The sequence below is a fragment of the Wasmannia auropunctata genome, unplaced genomic scaffold (genome assembly GCF_000956235.1).
Source record: "Wasmannia auropunctata unplaced genomic scaffold, wasmannia.A_1.0 LD335047.1, whole genome shotgun sequence".
In the NCBI taxonomy this organism is placed as follows: Eukaryota; Metazoa; Arthropoda; class Insecta; order Hymenoptera; family Formicidae; genus Wasmannia; species Wasmannia auropunctata.
The window spans coordinates 490,982-509,178 of NW_012027843.1; the positions used below are offsets into that span (position 1 = coordinate 490,982).

Here is an 18,197-nt window from a genome sequence, read left to right on the forward strand (position 1 = left end):
AAAGAGTTAAATAAATAGATAAATTGACGAATTAAATTTAATTCATTGAACATGTGATCCAAGGATTATTCTAATTTTAAGTGATGATAAATGTAAATTACGAACATTCACTTCGTGCGGTGATAGTTTCGTGAATGAGATTGATCTGACTTCATTATCGTGAGAGAAAACGTACAGAGTTTATTGTTCTCTGCAGTAAAAGTAAGACAATGCTTTATTTAACAGTCTTTTAATTTTGAAATAAAAAATTTAATAGATACATCTCTATTCGAGATTACAAAAATGAGAGATTCTAAATTTTGGATGTACATTTTATATAGATAAAATTTTGCATTATAAAAATAAAAGCGTGTCTCAAAAGTATCTTACAGTCAAGTTTGTTTACCGACGAGATGGCAAGCAAATTTTTTTTTTCCTTTAGAGGAAGACACGTAGACGAGATCAAACATGTTTATCGTGCGCCTAAAGTGACAAATTCACAACGCCGAGAGCGAAACTGTCACGATCGGCCGTGATCATATAGATTACATTACCGCGGAATTGCGGTACCATTACGCGGCTCACGCACACGCGCGATTTCGCTTTGAATGGTGATTACAGGTTTGCCCACAGCGAGGACCGAATGGTGTTAGTGAGGAGGTGCTCCTTATAAAGTAGCGCCGGCTCGACGTCGATATACGCCTCCGTGCGCGTTACGTCATCGACTGATCGTGCGTATCCTCGACGCACGTTGCGTACGACATCTTTAAAGATCTTACGCAATCGAGGCACGAAGAACTTTTCTCGAACACAGAAACGAATTTATAATTAAGACTTTTTTTTATCGAGCGATTTATCTCGCGCATTTATCAATCTTTTCTGAAATAATATCTTTAAATAGTGTTAAATTAAAAAAAAATTTATATCTGTTCTGATTAAATCAGCGTTGTAAATACGCCTCTAAAAAATATATTTATATGTCGTTCCAAAATTATACTGATACTGCAGTTATAAACATGTTATGCAACATTTATTTGATCAACGTGAAATTTACGACTATTATTTTGAGAATTCAATGAATTATATACGAATATGTAGACTCTATGTCGTTTAATGAAGGGGAAAATTATAATGAGCGGAAGATAAAGATCTAAAAATAAGTATCAGAAAAGCGCTCAATTAAACATACACATAATTAGCGAATACCCGCAACGAAGGGATGCGTATCGTGCAGAGCGGAGCGAAATTTCACGCTGATCGGATACCGCGAGCTATGTTGATTTTTGTTAGCCTCAGCAATAACACGGCGCGCTGCATACGCATGTACGTACGAAAGGCGTATTCCGCCTGGTTTAAATTTCCTAGCACGCGCTGGCTCATTATCATATACGTTTGTTGGAGAAGCTGATCCGCGCGCGGGTTCGCTGAACCCCCGTGCTTTAATCGGCTTTAATCCAAAAGACATTCAATTCCAGAATAAAATACAAAAAAAAGAACAAAACGCGTAAGCAGATTAAAGCATTTGAAAAGAAATTAAAAACTATAATTAATTTTTTTTTAAATTGTGAGTTTTTTAATTTTATAATTGATTTATTGTTTTACATGTGTAATTGCTTTCAGTTTTAGCTATAGCTTTATGATAATGGACTTCGAATGTACAACCAATTATCTATTGGTACTAAATTACGCGCGTTCTATTAGTCTTGTACTATATAAATTTAAAATTATCATTCTGTTTATGACAACTTATTTCAGCATGTCCCTTCGTAGACATTTCCGTTTCCCACACGGCTTGCTTGGCACTTATTAATGATTCGGTTCGGTCATAGCCGCAAAAGGGACATTATGTACTTGATGTCGGTAACGTTTGATTTCTTCCCATGATCTTTTCATCTCACAGGGGAACGTTTTACATTGCAAAAGTGGCATTAAGAAACTAACTAGTTGAAATATCATGAAATGTTTGAAATAGATATTCTAGACGATATTCTAAATTTCTAGGTGATCAAATCTGGGATCCTATGGATTCTGTATTCGATGTTTTCAATTCGTATTCTATGGAAAAAAAATCTATTCTTTTAATAGAATATGAATCTGTAAGAAAACATAAGCATTTCCATCGAAAAAAATCAACCTGGATTTTATTGTCCAAAGTGGGTCCTGGACCCAAAATCTAAATAGAACATTTGATGGTCCCTTTCATACCCTACAATTTTGATTTAAAACATTTTTTTTAAATGCATTCTTTTCGAGATATTTTGGTGTCTGTGTTAAAATGGCCAAACATGTTTTGGCCTAAGTCGGATACAGAATCCATAGAATCCCAAAAATTTGATTATCCAGAATACCTATTTCAAACATGATCTTTTGACTAGTAACGTTAGTTTCTTGATATCACTTTTGCAATATAAAATGTTCCCTTGTCAGTTCTATTTGCGGTTTTTTTTTTTAAGAAAATACTTAATTATCGCAACTAAAAAATTCTATAAATATACGAATGGAATACGAAATTGCAGTACTTGTATGAAGAGAAATTAATGCTGGGAAATGTTAATGGTTCAATAATCATAATAACGGAGATTTGAACGGAGACGAGTCGCGTGTATATTTTCCAGTGACGTTTAAGAGACGCTTTCCTTTGTGGAGAGGGCAAGGGATCTTAAGTGTTGCGTGATTTCCGGCTTGAGACCCGAGGTTGCATTACAATCGTCATTCTTTATGCCCGTACACGAATCTCCATTTGGCTGTAATAGTTGTAACGGAAAGTCAAATCCAGTCAAACGCACGTTCGGTGCGACGTAATATACTACGTAATAGCACGTGGCCGCATGAAAAAACGATTTGTTTTATTAAACTGTCAGTTGAAACTAATTCATTTATTTCAGACAGAATAGATCGACTTTTTATTGCTTAAAGAACAAGGGATTATTACATTAACACACAGAGAGACATGCGAGTGACAAATGAATTATTTATTGTAGCGTACGTAGAATTGAATTTTAGGCAGAAAATTTTAGAAAAACTGACAATTTATTGTACAAATAACGTAAATAATTAAATATTTAACACACTAGTTTTAAATATTTAATTATTTACGTTATTTATATACAATAGATTATCAGTTTTTTCTGAAATTTTTGCCAATTCTACGCTACGATAAATAATTCATTTGTCACTCGCATGTCTCTCAGCACGAATTCCTATAAATAATTCATCTGTCATCGCGCGGCGCGTAGAAAAACATTTTTGTGCGTGAAAAGAAATTCATGCGGGTAAAGGGTTAAGAAGATTCACGCGAAACGTACACAAGCTCTCTTTGACCTTTCCGAAAAGATAACGGCTTGTCTGTTGCGAACAATAACGCTACGGAACGGTGCGGCGTGACGATACCGATCTTCGGGTGGTGTACCGGTACTTTTAGCGCGATTTCACGCACGACGCCCCGCGCCCTCGTGGAAGGCGTGCATACAATGTTCGTCACATTGCGCGCACACGGCATGCGTGCGTGCGTGCGTGTACTCGTCCTCGTGGAGAATACAAAGACAGAAAAGGAGAGATGGAGAGAAAGATACTCCGCGGAGATCAAAGCGCGAGATCCCACGTGGAAGGGACACGGCGGCATTGAGCAATTCGCCAAGTACGGCGCGCCACGTCGGATGGAGCCGTCCCGATTTTGCCAAATACGGGATTACGAATGCGCGCGGGTACGCGCGTGTCCCGGCTCGTTGTAATATAAGTCAATACAACACCGCGACGCTGGCGATCGTGCGGACAAGGGGCCGATATTTCACTGCTCGAGAGGCTCGAGTTACACCTGACGACGACAACGACGACGAAGTCACTCTCTAATTCATGCGCGAATTCATGGACGAGCGCGACGCTTAAAGGAGCCGCCGCGCGCGGCCTATGCAGATTTCGATGTTCGCCAGGAAGCTTATGCAAAGTAGCCGGTGCAACGTAGCACGTGCTGCGTCTCGGAAAACATTACGCACGCGGAGACTATCGAGTTACTTGCCTCGCGGCGCGATTTTTCATTTGATCTGTTTGCGCGATCGTGCACTTGATACGATCAGCGCGATTGTCAACTAAAACACATAAAGGTCTACGTATAAGGGAAGAAATAACGGTTTAATAATGATTCTTAAACCTCAGTTACACGTCGTTAACGTATATCAATAGTCAGTTAATACTTCCGTATTGTGAAACAACAGTTGCCATAATGGACCGTAAATAGAGTTTGCGTACGAAGTGCGCAGATATTTCTAGAGTTGCTGTCATCGCGTCGATCATTCGGGAAACTAAAGTCGCGCGCTGAAGACAACGTCTCGTGTACTCTCGTACAATCGGTTTTATTGAACGGCTCGCTCGTACGTTCGAATAGGCGTTCTCCGTTTTACGGCCGAGGCCTTGAAAATCGTCAACTCGTCGAATTCCTGCCGTTAAAAAATATTTGCGTGACGATAAACAGACTGAGAGACCGCAGGTGCATAACGAGACGGTCGCAGCTGCGAGACTATTTTCGACGCTGGTAATCTCGCGTGGTCGATTGTAAAAGCTCTATAGTTTTACCTTATTAGATTTTACCATATTAATTTACATTTCTGATGAACGATGCATTAAAGTTTAATCATCGTAAATGTTATATCAGACTTATATTTCGTTCTATGTATTTTCGATTAATGACATTCTCTTGTCAAGGAAATATCTCTCGAAGAAAAAAAAAACGAAGTAGTTCCTGAGAAGAAGCTTAAAATAGGTCGCATCAGGAGATGTTTTTATAGAGAGAACTAATTAGCATACGTGTGTATTTCCGTTCACGAAAAAGACCGCTAGATAAAAGGCTGTATGACACCAGAATGACATTAAGAGCCAATGGGTCCTGGGACTTTCTCTTCGACAGTCAGGTTGCCCGTGTTCGTGTAACCTGACTCGGGCGACAGGCCATCTCGAACGCCCACTGATCGGCACCTATTTCGCATAATTCGTTCGACCCCGTGCCCACATACGTACGCCGATACTCCCGAATCCCGCTCGCGAGAATCCCCGACGACGACGCGAGCCCCCGGCGGCTGCAGCGTATCCTGCGGGACCGGTTCGCCCTTGCATTCCCGTTCACGTGCATGCGTCACATATCGGTGGCCGTAGTGCCTCACGAATGCAAAAAAAGTGGAGTGTGGGCGAGAGCTTGAGACCTCGTCAGATTCAACCCACGTTATTCGTCGTTGAAGTAGCGCGAGCCTCTGTCCGCCGTGCGTCAAAGTCGCGTATAAACGCCGAGTTTCACTCTCTGAATTTTGTGATAATGACATTGCAATAATGATGATGCATAATGTTAAGCATTATGTTCTGAGAGAAAGAGAATGTCACTGGGAATGTAAATAAATTATTTAAATTAGTGGCTGATCACAAGTAAAAAAATTCTAAAATTGTAATTCAACTTGATGATAATTACATAGGAAGTGATAATCGCATTATACGACCAAGCGTGCGAATGAATAGATAAAATCGGGAGTTATCTCGTAATCGACGTTTTAAGCAACTGTATTTATACGTGTTTAATCTACAGTGTTTAAAAAAAATTGTCCATGCCAGATGCTGCGATGTTTTCAATATCCTTTCCCTAGGAATTACTCTTTTTGTTCTTGCATAATGTGTAGAGAAACGAGTTTTGTAGTCATCTCACTTCTTCGCGCACGGTCATTATTTACCGCCTCTAATTATTACTTCAGCCTCACTTGACCGCAAACTCATCCAATTTAACGTTTGTATTATTATCATCTCGGTTAAGTCGCGCGAAGAAGAAGCCGCTACGATTATTTCGTTTATTAATTACGATGACACGCGTATTACGATAATTACGGCAAGAGCGGCCTATCTTCGCCTCTCACGTGAATCTGTCAATCTTAAAAATTATACAGCCGTTTATAAATTCTGTTAGCTGCTCGCCGTTATCGATATATTGTGGTATGCGCGACTTCGACGGCACGTCAAGCATACGCTTATGAATCGCTTACATAAGCGGCATAATCGGCTCCTCTCTTTCCACGCGCGAGTATGAGTGTGGCGCTTACCTACGCACGCTGTATGCGCCAATCATGCAACCCAGAAGTCGATGTGTGCCAAGGTTGCTCCATAGGCAATGGTAACTGCCATGTGATTTCGAGATGAAAACCCACGATACGGAATCTGTCTCGCGTCGTCGAGATTTCCGCCGGATAATAAATAACCGTCTGAATAATTGCGTATGCAACACCCGAGTAACTTGGATGATCCTATTATGCGAACGTTAAGTTGTGATATTGCTTTAAAACGTCGTTTAAATTATGATTGATCGTCGAAGCCTGTTCAAGTGCGGCCGTAGGTCGAATCCTAATAATACTAATTGCGCGCGATATGGGATGGCGTAATCATCCCCCGGCGCAGATTAGAATGATTAGATGAGGAACAATGGCCGAAGTTATCGGTTATCGTTTATTGAGCGCGTCTCGATGTTAATAGACTTTAAATTAGCAGCGTTATATCTGAAACTGGGTCAGTGGATCAGAGTTAAATCGTGCGGGCAGATTATTATCCGTTCGACTCTTTTTAAAGACGATTGCTTCGTCATCGTTCTACGTGATTTGAAAAATATATTACATCGCATGTTCTAACGGCGCAATCGCTCTTGCACTAAGTTTTATTAATTATTCATGTGTTTATATATATATATATATGTATTCAATTATTCATACATTTTAATGTTAATACAATGCAAAGTTACGATATCTCAGAAAGTTAACACGAAGTATGTCAATGCGATCTCGCCGCGTATCGCGTGTAGGTGTATCGACGATATAATTTCCGCCGGGTGGAAGGAAAGCTTTCTGCACCCTTTTCCCTGTCGAACTAATAATTCCGGAATCGTCTAACGATGCTAGACGATAAAAGCCACCAATCGCTCGCCATTTGTCACGGGATAAACAGCAATATCCGAAAAGTGCTTTTCGCACTCGAGCTATTTGTTGGCCGGAGATGACGCGTGGCTTTAACTTATCGAAAACTAATCTCCGATGAGTTTCTCGTTCATTTCATTGGAAGCGATTTTCCTTTCTAAATTCTTTTCTTTGAAACGCGTTTTGTACTCACAATTAGTTTTTAGACAAACAGCAAAATTCACGAAAACAGAAACATCGGGCGATTAAGGAACGAATTAGTCAATGTAAAACCATAGAAAGACATACACGCTACACATCGTACGTGAATACGTTGGGTATTCTCCAACGCAAGTGAAATTAATTATCTAACCGATAGGTCAGGGTAATACCGATGCTCCCTTAGGGTTCCGTGGCCGACACGCCCTACGGAGATAATTACACGATCGATTGTCTTGCGCCATCCTATTTTCATATGGGTGTGCGCCGGTAATGCCCGCGGTCACATCGCGCTTTTTTATTTCCGTCTGTCCGGGCCGCGTTACGCCCGGGCCGGGGTCGGCCCTCGAGCCGGCACGCGGACAATAAATTATCATACGGATAATAAATTAGACTTCGGTATACCTGGTTCCAATTATTCTAACACCGGGGATGCCGCCGAATCTGTGGGAGAGGCGCTCGCGTAAAAAAAGGCGTCTTCCGTTCAATAACGGTAATGGCCAATTTGGCACGCGAAGCGGCGATCGTTAACGTAATTGAAGGTGTCGGGGGAGGAGAGGAGGCTTCGCGGTTATTTTGCCGCAGTTTTTTTTTTCGCATCGGCCCGCATTTAATCGCGCTATATTTGACGCTCAGGGCGTCGCCGTCAAGATTAATTATGCGCAGTAAAAGTTGCGTTAATAAAGTCATTTTCGCGAAGAAGATCTCTCCGTATAATTATACGTGACGCGTCACTTTTCTCCGGAAACGACTTAGAGTTATATTTGCCTGCGGTTTTATAGCCAACATTCACGATTAATTTCTTATCGATATTTTATCGCCGCTTGAAAATACATTACGATTTGTTTGAAACCACGCCGGTCATTCCAATCAATTAGATAACGTATCTTGCGAAAAGGTTACACGACAAAAGAAATTAATTCTCATTCTTGCGAGCGAATAATATAGTTGATACGGGTAATGAAAAGATAATGAAAAAAGGACAGATAAGGAGGAAGGCTTATAAAAGGATCGATGTAACGAGCGAAGCCTCTGAAGGAAGCCTATCAGCGATATGAGATTGCGGGGTCAGGAATAAGAGTCAGATTGTAGAGTGCTTTCTCTGTGAGGGAGAAGAAAGAAAATTATACGAGAGAAAAGCAAATGGTACGATCGTGCGCGTACTTGTTTCAAACGACTCGTCTCGAGTACAGTATTGCCTAGTTCAGAACACGCGTAATTGGCAGTTCTTGACGTCTCAATAGACCCTGGCAGCTGTACCTGAGATTTTGACAGCGAAAGCTGCTCATCGAACGCGATTCATCGTCCGTCCATTAGTCGGGCCTAGCTGCCAGATCTTACGCCACTGATCGAAATAGCCCGCGACCACTGACCTCAAATCTCAGACGCACTGCACGTGCATCCGTTATCGAGCGCCGTTTAAATCGATACTAAGTGATAATATCGACGCAATAAATTGTGAACACGTGTCTCGCGATGTTCTTACGAGACAATTCGCAATTGCGGATTGCGATGTCGAAACAAACAGGCCTGTACGATCGGAGCGTAAATCGGAGCTGTATCGCAACGCTTTCGTTTTGGTATTCGATTTCGCTGATAACGTCTTACTTGTTTTTCTTTCAGGGTGATCGTGGGCGCACCAGAGGCTGAAACTGCACAGACTGGCGTCTACCGAGGAGGCGCAGTCTATAAATGCGATATCGCGGTTGATGATAGATGCAGCATCATCCATTTCGACGATCAAGGTAACGAGATCATCGACGTTGGCTATCTTAATTTTGACAGATGACGCGCTAATGGCGCTTCAGCTGATTTTGGCTCCTAAAGGCCTAATTCTCGGCGTGTTGATTTAACTTCGAAACCTCTTGTCGAACAATTAAAAATTTAATTACGCGCACACCGTGCAACTTTTGCGCATTGTAAAAACGTCGAATAAATTCTATAAAGAGATGTCTAATAATATTATAATATTTATAATGAAATTTTTTTACAATAGAAGAAAATAGGATTTTTTCTTGTTTCTTTTGAAATTTCTGAGCTCAAGTACATTTTACGCATCTACGCCATTAAATATTAAAGCGATAGTAATTCGCGGATGACACGAGGATGGCACGCTTTTATCGATGATTGACAGGTGGTCCCTTTGATTGAAAATGGTACAGTGTTAGCAAATAATCATATAAAATATCGGTCGAGGTAGAAGTAAATTTAGGACCGCGAGCTCTCTCGCTCTGTCTACTGTTAATCTGGGACTAATTTAGATCGTCGCGTTAGCCACACGCCGGCGCTGAAACATTAATGCGTTCGCGGAGTAATGTAACAGCCTTACGAGATTCCGCATGCTCGATCGCGTGTGACATAATTGGCGATTTATTGAGTTAGTAATTGAACGTCGTGAATTCGAAACTCTACGGCCGCCGGATTCTTTTGTGTCGCCGGCTGAAGCTCGCTGACGTTTCCTGGGAGAATAAAAATCGATCGGCGGACGATCGTCGGTCTGGAACGTTTGATCGTGATTCACGATCGAGAATCGACGCGACAGGACCGGTTTCGGAATTCGCTCGGCAGAGTCTCGCGAAAACAATCGAATGGTACGCAGGACAGATACTAATTGCGGATAAGTGCCGCTATCCTGCGGTTAACTGCGTTTAGATTAAATAATTATTTGCTTCTCGTAATTATGTAGACGTGTTGAAATATAACTTTGCTCGATGTCTAAAAGTCGAAGTCAACGACGTAGATTTAATTAGCTTATTACAATGAGTCAATTATTATTGACCTATTTGTAGAACTTAATAGCTGAGGCTCAAGTTAAGAAATGATTTTATCTCTGTCTGCCGAAAACCCAAAAGCGATTATTGAGTCTATAATTTAAATCTTTATTTAAATACTCTCATTAAGATAATGAGAGTATAAGACATAAATTTGAAATAGAGACGGTCTGTTATACCTTTTAAATCCAATTTGACATTTTTATTAAAACGATGACATTTTTGACTATCCTAGATTTATTTGGGGGCGTTGAAAGATACAAATAAGTGGTTTCCACCTCAGATTTCGCCAGGCTGTCCTGCGAGGCAGTTGACCCACATTCTACCTTCCCTCCGACGTCGGTGCGCCAAGCGTAGCTTCGTAATCTCGAGAAGTAACCGGCGAACTGGTTACAGAACGCGCTATTCTTAGTGCCAATACACCCACCCTGTCGTTGACCCTACCATATTTTGATGCTTGGCAATTGCTACACGTGACGTAGAGCACTGACCACGTTATATATGATTTATCATGCCTAGAATTTACGCCGCGCCATTTATATATAACGTATAAGGAGAATTCTACGTGTTTTGAGACATAAATCGCTTTGATTTATTAAGAAATTGAAATCTAACGTTGTCGTCTACATCTGACAATCAAATCGAATAGTATAATCTTGTTATTAAATGAATTAGATCCCTAGAAAATATCTCTATTGCTATAATGTTATTTTACTTTAGATTTTTTGTAACTTAACGAATAATAGATGTTGAAGATGATCGTAAAATGAGTTTACGTTGGTTTATGTCTTGAATTTCACTATACGACAGATCTTAACGATCTTAACAGGACTTTCTAAGTGACCTGATTAGTTAAGCTCGAGCTCAATGCAAGGCTGTTTAAACACCGTCTGGGAAAATATCCCTAACGAATTCGATTACCGTCGTAAATTCGCGCTCTCTAAGTCTCTAACCGAGAGAACTTCGGAGCTTCGCGCCGCGGCTCCGGTTCATAAATCCGCGTGGAAACGTTGCGTAGCGGAGTCTCCGGCGGGACGGTAACGTGCGCGCGAACCAATTAAAGCCGGCTGCGTTTAGAGCACATCGCCGGCTCATAAAGTTCCCCGGCGAGCCAGCTGAGGAGAGGGGGGGAGGTTGTTAAAAATATTATTTCGCGCCATGCTCTCGCGCTCGATGTAATCTTTCGCGCCGCTCGTAAACACGCGCGCGAATCGAACGCGCTAATGTAAATTAGCGGAATAAATTCGCGGCGCGTGAATTAGACGCGGGGTTTACACACACATACGCTTCCTAATGCCGCTGTATCTCAAACCGGCGCAGCCGGCGATCGGCGACGCGATACCGGCGGCGGCCCGATCGCGATTCGCGAGCTCGCGCAAATATGTTGTATAACGCGACGGCTGTAGGTATGCGTTCGCGTGAAAAGAAAAGCGAGATTGCCGGGCGCGAGCATGATCGGCAGGAAATCACGCGATCGCGGGCGCGCCGACCGCCCGATTTCACGTTATATTATCCGGCAAATGGAGCGCGAACGGTAAATCAATCGGTAATGCGGGATCGGCATAAAAGGAGCGATCGAAATAAGTGCTGGTAATACAATTCTTCCTTTCTAGTGCGTTCGCGCATGATCGAGAAGATAAAACGCGCGCACAGTTGTACTCGTGATGGCTCGTGGCTATATTCCGAGCGAAAAAAAATACTCTGCGTTCGCAACATACGCGTTTTATTGAGGCCTTGAATAATTTCTTAGAGACGTAATCATTTTTTCATATATGAAGTTTTCTCGAATATTCATGCATATTCGATACATAACTCAGAATTATTTCAAAATGCACTCGATTCATCTGAATCGTTGACATTGCTAGACGATGCAATCAGCTGCGTGTTTCGTAAGAGTTTACGAAATAAGTAAATTAAATTGAATTAAACAAGCGAAATAAAGTTTACTGACGATTAATATTGTAGCTCTAAAGATCACAGATCCAAATGTCAACGGGGCAGAACAGCTGAACTAATAAAACTTAAGTGAATCGAGCCAACCGCGCATGAAATTCTCGCGAAACTGTTTTCTTGAAATCTATTTCTGTTCCCATTCTCAATTTCATCGATTTGCACGCGTTCGCACGAGGATCGTATCCGCATCACGCAGTAAGAAGCGGGATACGTAAGCTTCCTCTGGTCTTTTGTTTTCTCTCCGCCTTCGTACTCCTCTCGGCTCGCGAGGAAACATTCTCGCCCGGCTGCGCATACAAGAAGATCTCGAGTTGTACATCCAATTAGTCGATTTCCTCCTCTATACCATCGCCCGGCGCCTATACCATTACGCGTGTACCCGCGAGCGAGCACATTTCGCTTTGATCGATAATTAGACCGATCGTACCGTTCTATCCTTTCACGATCTTGTCCAATTAGGATCGTAACCGGTAGCAATATGTTGCCGATTATTGGCGCGCGGCGCGATTTCCTTGTGCACGCGCGACGACGAAAACATCTCGTCCATTTCTCGCCCTCCGCGTGTTGCGTGGAGCCTCGTCACGCGAGACTGGATTTTCCGCGCGCGATCGTCGCTCGCGATACTGTCGAAAGGCTACTTTACAACGCGCGCCTCGATTCGAATCGCTGCAATAATGGATGATCTTGCGCGAATAACTTTGACTTGCACCCCAGCATATAGATGTTGAAAGAAAGTTTCTCGCGTGTGCATGTTTATATTTAACGGTACTAGTGGTTACCTAACATAGACAAAATAATACTGATCGCGTTTTGCTTCCTTTAAACGAGCTGCCTCTTTAAGATTACTCACGCCATGAGCGCTTCTAAACTACCGCTGTATAAATAATGACATTCAACATCGAGAGCAAGGAAAGAGATTACGTAAAATCACGATTTGTTCGCCGAGAACCCGCCGCGGGTCCGTATTTCTTTTGACGTTTACACTGTCACGGTTTAAAATAGTGGTGGTAACCAGCGTCCGGATTTACAGTGCGCCGTCGAAACTTGCGAACGGAGTCGCTCTCGAAAATAGCCGCTGCTTGGTTTCGCGAGCCTTGACGACAACATCATTATTATTACTTCGACGAAGGACTCACCATAATCGGTAATTTATACGTCTAATTTTAATCGCGGTCTCTTGGAGAAAACCAAAGTCGTTCCTTCATATATCACTAAAACGTTTCCTTAAGAAAGAAAAGCGCAACTATTTTCGAAATTTTTATTTATTTCTCTTTTCTTCCAATTTCCTTACTTCAACTTTGGGATTATTATGTCCTATCTCGGCAAAGAATTATGTTAGCTCTGTATCCATTTTTCGTACCAAATATAAATTTGTTAAATTCGGTAACACGGGGAAGAGTTAAATAATTCAGATCAGGATGAGAAGGTCGTTCCTTGTAATCCAAGTTGGACTATGCGTGATCTCGCCTTCGATCCTTATTTGCGATGTATCTCGCTGTTCCACCTGCGGCACGTCGAAGTGCCAAACGACCCTCTCGATCGCGTATCGCTGATTCTGCCTGCGTACGAGGAAGAGATCTCGTCCAGGTCCCCGAGAGGTCACTCACTCTGCGGCCACTCGAGCGAGTACGTTGTCTCGAAGAACTCCTCTCCGCCTTACGCTCTGCCGAGGGCCGGAGTGGCCACGGACTGTCCGGAGATACTGAGAACCGTCCCGCTGCAAGAAGCCGACGATGCCTAATACAGAAAACCGTAAGACCGTTCTGCCCTAGCCTTGCCTCTGCCGAGGTACGGTGTTTCTTGCCGCGTGCTGCTCAAGGACTAATTTCCGAAGGTCGGAAACACTTCACAGTTGCACGAATGCACTCGCGGATTGTCCGGTTATCGCGCAACAGGCGTAACGATAAGAAATGAAAAGGCACTTAAATCATGAGGTGTGATCGAATTATCGAAGTGTCTAATTCAGAATTAATTTTGATTGAAAGAAATTTGTAATTGAATTCTAGTTGATATGCGAACAAAGTTCTGTTAAGCACGGAGTAGATGTGAATTATGACGAAGATAATAGTTATTATGGAGATAATAGTTATCGAGTGGTTTAGGCGAAATTAATTTTAATATTCGAGATGCATTATCCGCCCGTTTTTCAATCGTAACGATCTGGCAAGAGTTGAGAAGTGAAGGACAACTTCCCTTTAAGGATTAAAGCTGATCGATACTGACTAACGGGTTCGCTCCGTTTGTAAAACCGACAAAGAAAAATACAGATCACTCTTAAGGCCTTACTATGACACCTGTCCGTGGCTCTTTTCTCGAGATCATCGAACGATAATTGCAATAATTGTCCTTACGTGATGTGTCGTCGTTGAAGTACTTTCGTGAAATAACAAAGTCAAATTATTTACCAAGATTATACCCCATTTATCTATTCCCCATTTAGCTATTCTAGCTTCGCACAAATAGGACAAATCATTAAAAAAAAAAAAAAAATCGCTCCAAGAACGTTTCAAACTTTAACCAGTTGTCACGAGAATGCGGGGGAATGTCGCGTACTCGCCGCATTATTTTTGTTAAAATCGTGCCTAATATTCGCCGAATATTTGGTCATTCGGCACAGATTTTGCCGAATATCCGGTAAACTGTCGAATATACTATTATTTGCAAAACACAAAAATATAGTTTTCATTTTACAATTAATACAAAATCTTTCTTATATTTGATATATGTGATTTGACACGTGTTTTTCTCATTCGAACAAATCAGATTTCCGTATTGGATCAATATATCTTCACTGTAATCCGTTTTCAACGATGATGAAGGATAATAAGGACCTGAAAAAGAAACGCAATTCACGAATCGATCATTTTGTACTCGTCTGCTTGATACCGCGTGGCTAGTTTATTCTTCAGTAAATTACCTTCCACACAAATGGTACCTTCGATATGATGAATATCACGAAGGTTGAGTTCGACCGGGATTAACCCTACAGTGAGATTACCAGGTGCAGACGTCAGTAAGATTCGTCCTTGCCGCTTCATAATACTTCGTTTCAACGTGTCCACTTCATCTCATTCAACGACATATTAGATTACTTTCCGTTAAATGACTATCCGACAGAATAACTAGATACTAATTCCTGCTACCGATACGCTGTCCGATTAACTGCTCTGAGTAATTTGAATGGATCTGATAATAATTGTTCTTTCGTACTCTTCACAAAGTAAATTATTTTCTCAATAGATACAACAAATTTACAAATAAATGCATTTCTGAGCGTTAAAATAAAAGCGCAACTTATTTGTTTCTCAAAATCACTTATATAATTACTTCTTCCTTTAATTATTTTTCTACAAACGTATTAATCTATCAAATGAATTGATTATATCTTGTATTAAAGTATTTACGTGTAATGCTTTTACGTATAAAATTTCTTACAATTTAAGTGACTTAAAAATGAATTATTGGTAATATATACAATAAAAATATTTATTTATTGCAGGGAGTAATCACGTCAGAACTCCAAATGTCCCTAGCGGCTTATTGCAAATCGACAACAAAACGCTGCAGTGGCTCGGCGCCACGGTCTCAGCTTCTAGCAAGGACGGAGGCCCGATTATGGTAAGTGCAACCTCCGATATCAAAACGCACGACTTGCATTTCAACCGTCAGACGTCAGCGCATTAACGGTGTAATAATTCTTCAGCGTGATAACGTGCGCGCGACTGCTTAAGGCGTAGCAACGGTAATTAATTATGAGCGTAGCCAATACAACGTTGAATTTCTGATTGATGAGTCGACTTGTATTCAATTGACATTCAATTGGCGTAAGCCTCAATTAGGAACATTAAAATACATGACGATTTAAAATATCTAACCCTCCAGAGACAGAAAGTTTCTGGTAAAATAACAATAATTAATGATTAAAAGAGTTACTCATTTCAAAAATATTCATTAGTGATAAAAAAATTATATTTATTTTTATTTTAAGAGATCATCATTATAGCGGATGTTAACTTTAATTGCGTACACCGTATACATTGTATTTATGATTCTTAGAAATCCCAAGGTGTTGTGCGAAAGCTGTTGGCTGAAATAAATGATATGTGCCAATTGGAAATAAGCGAGAGAAGTAGTTACTTAGAAACATTTTTTTTTAGAAGGAGATAAAATTCTTTTTAGAAAACAAATTCTTTTTTAAAACGGATATAAATAAGAATAGTTAGGAAAATAAAAGCAATGATAATTACTGAGTGATGTTTTCTTCAAATTTTCAATATCTTCGTTCGTGGGATTTACAACTAGAGGTCTCGGATAGATCTTCTGAGAGATTACAGACGTGCGTTCCCAGAAGGCCGCAGCTTCTATTTCAGGATTCGAAAACAAACGAATTCCCGGCGCGTTCCACGTTTCGTTTGTGATGTTGAGACGTCTCGCGAGCGAGTCGAATTAGCACGGAATTCAGAAGCCAGGCTGCTTACTTTTGATGAAGTAATTAAGTTACACGGTAATTAGATAGAATCCAGAAATATTAATTTTAACGATAAACAAATTTGGTTTTGTATTGAGTGTTATTGTTTAAAAACTCTTAAATATATGTATAGCTAGATGAGAGATTAGGAATAATTTATAAAATTTATTCCTCAATTTCTATTTCCCATCTATAAATCGAAGAAAAATCTAAGAGTCTCTAGATATAAGTAGATAGAATTTATTTCCCCGATTACAACGGTACGTCGAAGTAGCTATTTTTCAAGCTACTCCGGTTTCTCCTACACGAAATTATGGTCCCTCCGGTCTCGCCGTGAAGCTCTCTTCGGCGGCGTTTCTCTCGTTATCTGATCAACACTCGCCGTCTGCGATACGTGTTAAAGTCATTATCCGCCCGCTCGCAGCTTCCACGCAGATTTCCGATTCAGAGTGCGTGGCGGAGCCCCGTTACGACGATCCGGCACGTTCGCAACGTAACGCCGGGCATGCCCGCCGCCCTCGCCTTGCGGGATGCGCTTCTTGCGACGGGCATGTTGCCTGCACAAACGAAAGGTCGGACGCCAATCTAGCGCGAAGATCTCTGCCCTTCCCGAAGACCTGGGCCCCTTTTTTTCCACTTTTCCCCTCCGAACTGTGCATGCGGCGGCCCCTATGATGTACGAGCCGCCCTTATCTATCTTTATGTGTACTGCCCTACGTTGCACGCATGTGCGTATGCTCATCACGCGCGGCTGCGGTGGCCGCTGTGATGGCGGATGCGAAGATTGAACGCAGGCAAAAGATTGAAGCGGGGAGAAAGGGTGGCTCAGGAAGCGGCGCTCGCAAATCTGCAGGCGGTCGGAGTGCATCCAAGTTTTCGGAATGCGCAGCTAGCTGATGAATAATTAATTTCGTTCTGTTGCCCTTTAATTAAATGTCATATTAGTTTCTACATATTAACTTTTTTTTTATTAAACTTTTGAATCTAAAGTATTCAATCAGCATTATTTTATATTTTATAAATTATTCTTTATTTTACCCTACGCTACATTGAGATTTTTCATCTTCGGAAAAAGGGAGCAATAATCAAAATTATAAGTTTTTTTTATCGGATCGCAAAGTATCATTCGACCGCTTGTCGTTCATAACGTTGTAGTAATCCCAAGTGATTGCCCGGTTAAAAATGATACGTGGATGACTAGGTGGATTTCGAGGAAATTCGATACGGTCGGTCAGAACGAGTCGGGGGCCGCGTGACGGGCAATGGGTGCGATGAGGAAAGCCATAAATAAGGCCGCATTCGTATGTGAGAGGCGTATTAGCGGCGATTATCGTTCTCGTGCTCGCGTAATTTTCGCATAGCGAGACGTCGCCGCACGCTATCCCGTCAACGACATTCCCATCCTTCCGTGGCGCGGCCGACATTATGCCGGAATTATCTACTTATTCCAGAATGCGAGACCCGCGCGAGTTGGTAAACGCACGGCTTTTTCCGCGATTACTCTCCTCGCTTTCTCCATATCGCTTTTGTCCCTCCCTCCCCCTTCCACCCCTTCTCGTCCTGCTCCTCCGGCCTGCAATTAAAGATAAGTAATTACTGCTGACAGATAACGCGAAGAAACGAGTGCTTCGCTCTTTCGTTTTAAATACTCTCCTCTTTCATATTTTCGTAGAACTTCACGTTCTTTCATGTTCCTTTTCTCTACGTTTTTGTCCACTATTCTGTTTAATAATTAATATTAAAAATTATATAGGAATTATATAGGAGATACGTGTATAAAGAATGACGCGTTATATTGTTAAAATAGAAGGAACGATTAAAAATAATTCACTAATTTGTTGATGTTGGTGTTGAGAAAAAGCGGGCAACATGCCGATGACGTGCGATCATTGTTCC

The 18,197-nt window shown here is 41.4% G+C and overlaps 1 protein-coding gene across 3 annotated transcripts in view; it reads left to right on the forward strand.

Annotated features, from left to right (window-relative positions):
* Positions 1-18,197, forward strand: part of LOC105457796 (integrin alpha-PS2) — a 66,197-nt gene that overhangs the window by 10,631 nt on the left and 37,369 nt on the right. For all 3 annotated transcript variants that reach the window (XM_011702669.1, XM_011702668.1, XM_011702670.1), the window contains 2 exons: positions 8,733-8,854; positions 15,333-15,451. In XM_011702669.1, the coding sequence (XP_011700971.1) occupies positions 8,733-8,854; positions 15,333-15,451 (241 nt within the window). The remainder of the gene's footprint in view (positions 1-8,732; positions 8,855-15,332; positions 15,452-18,197) is intronic.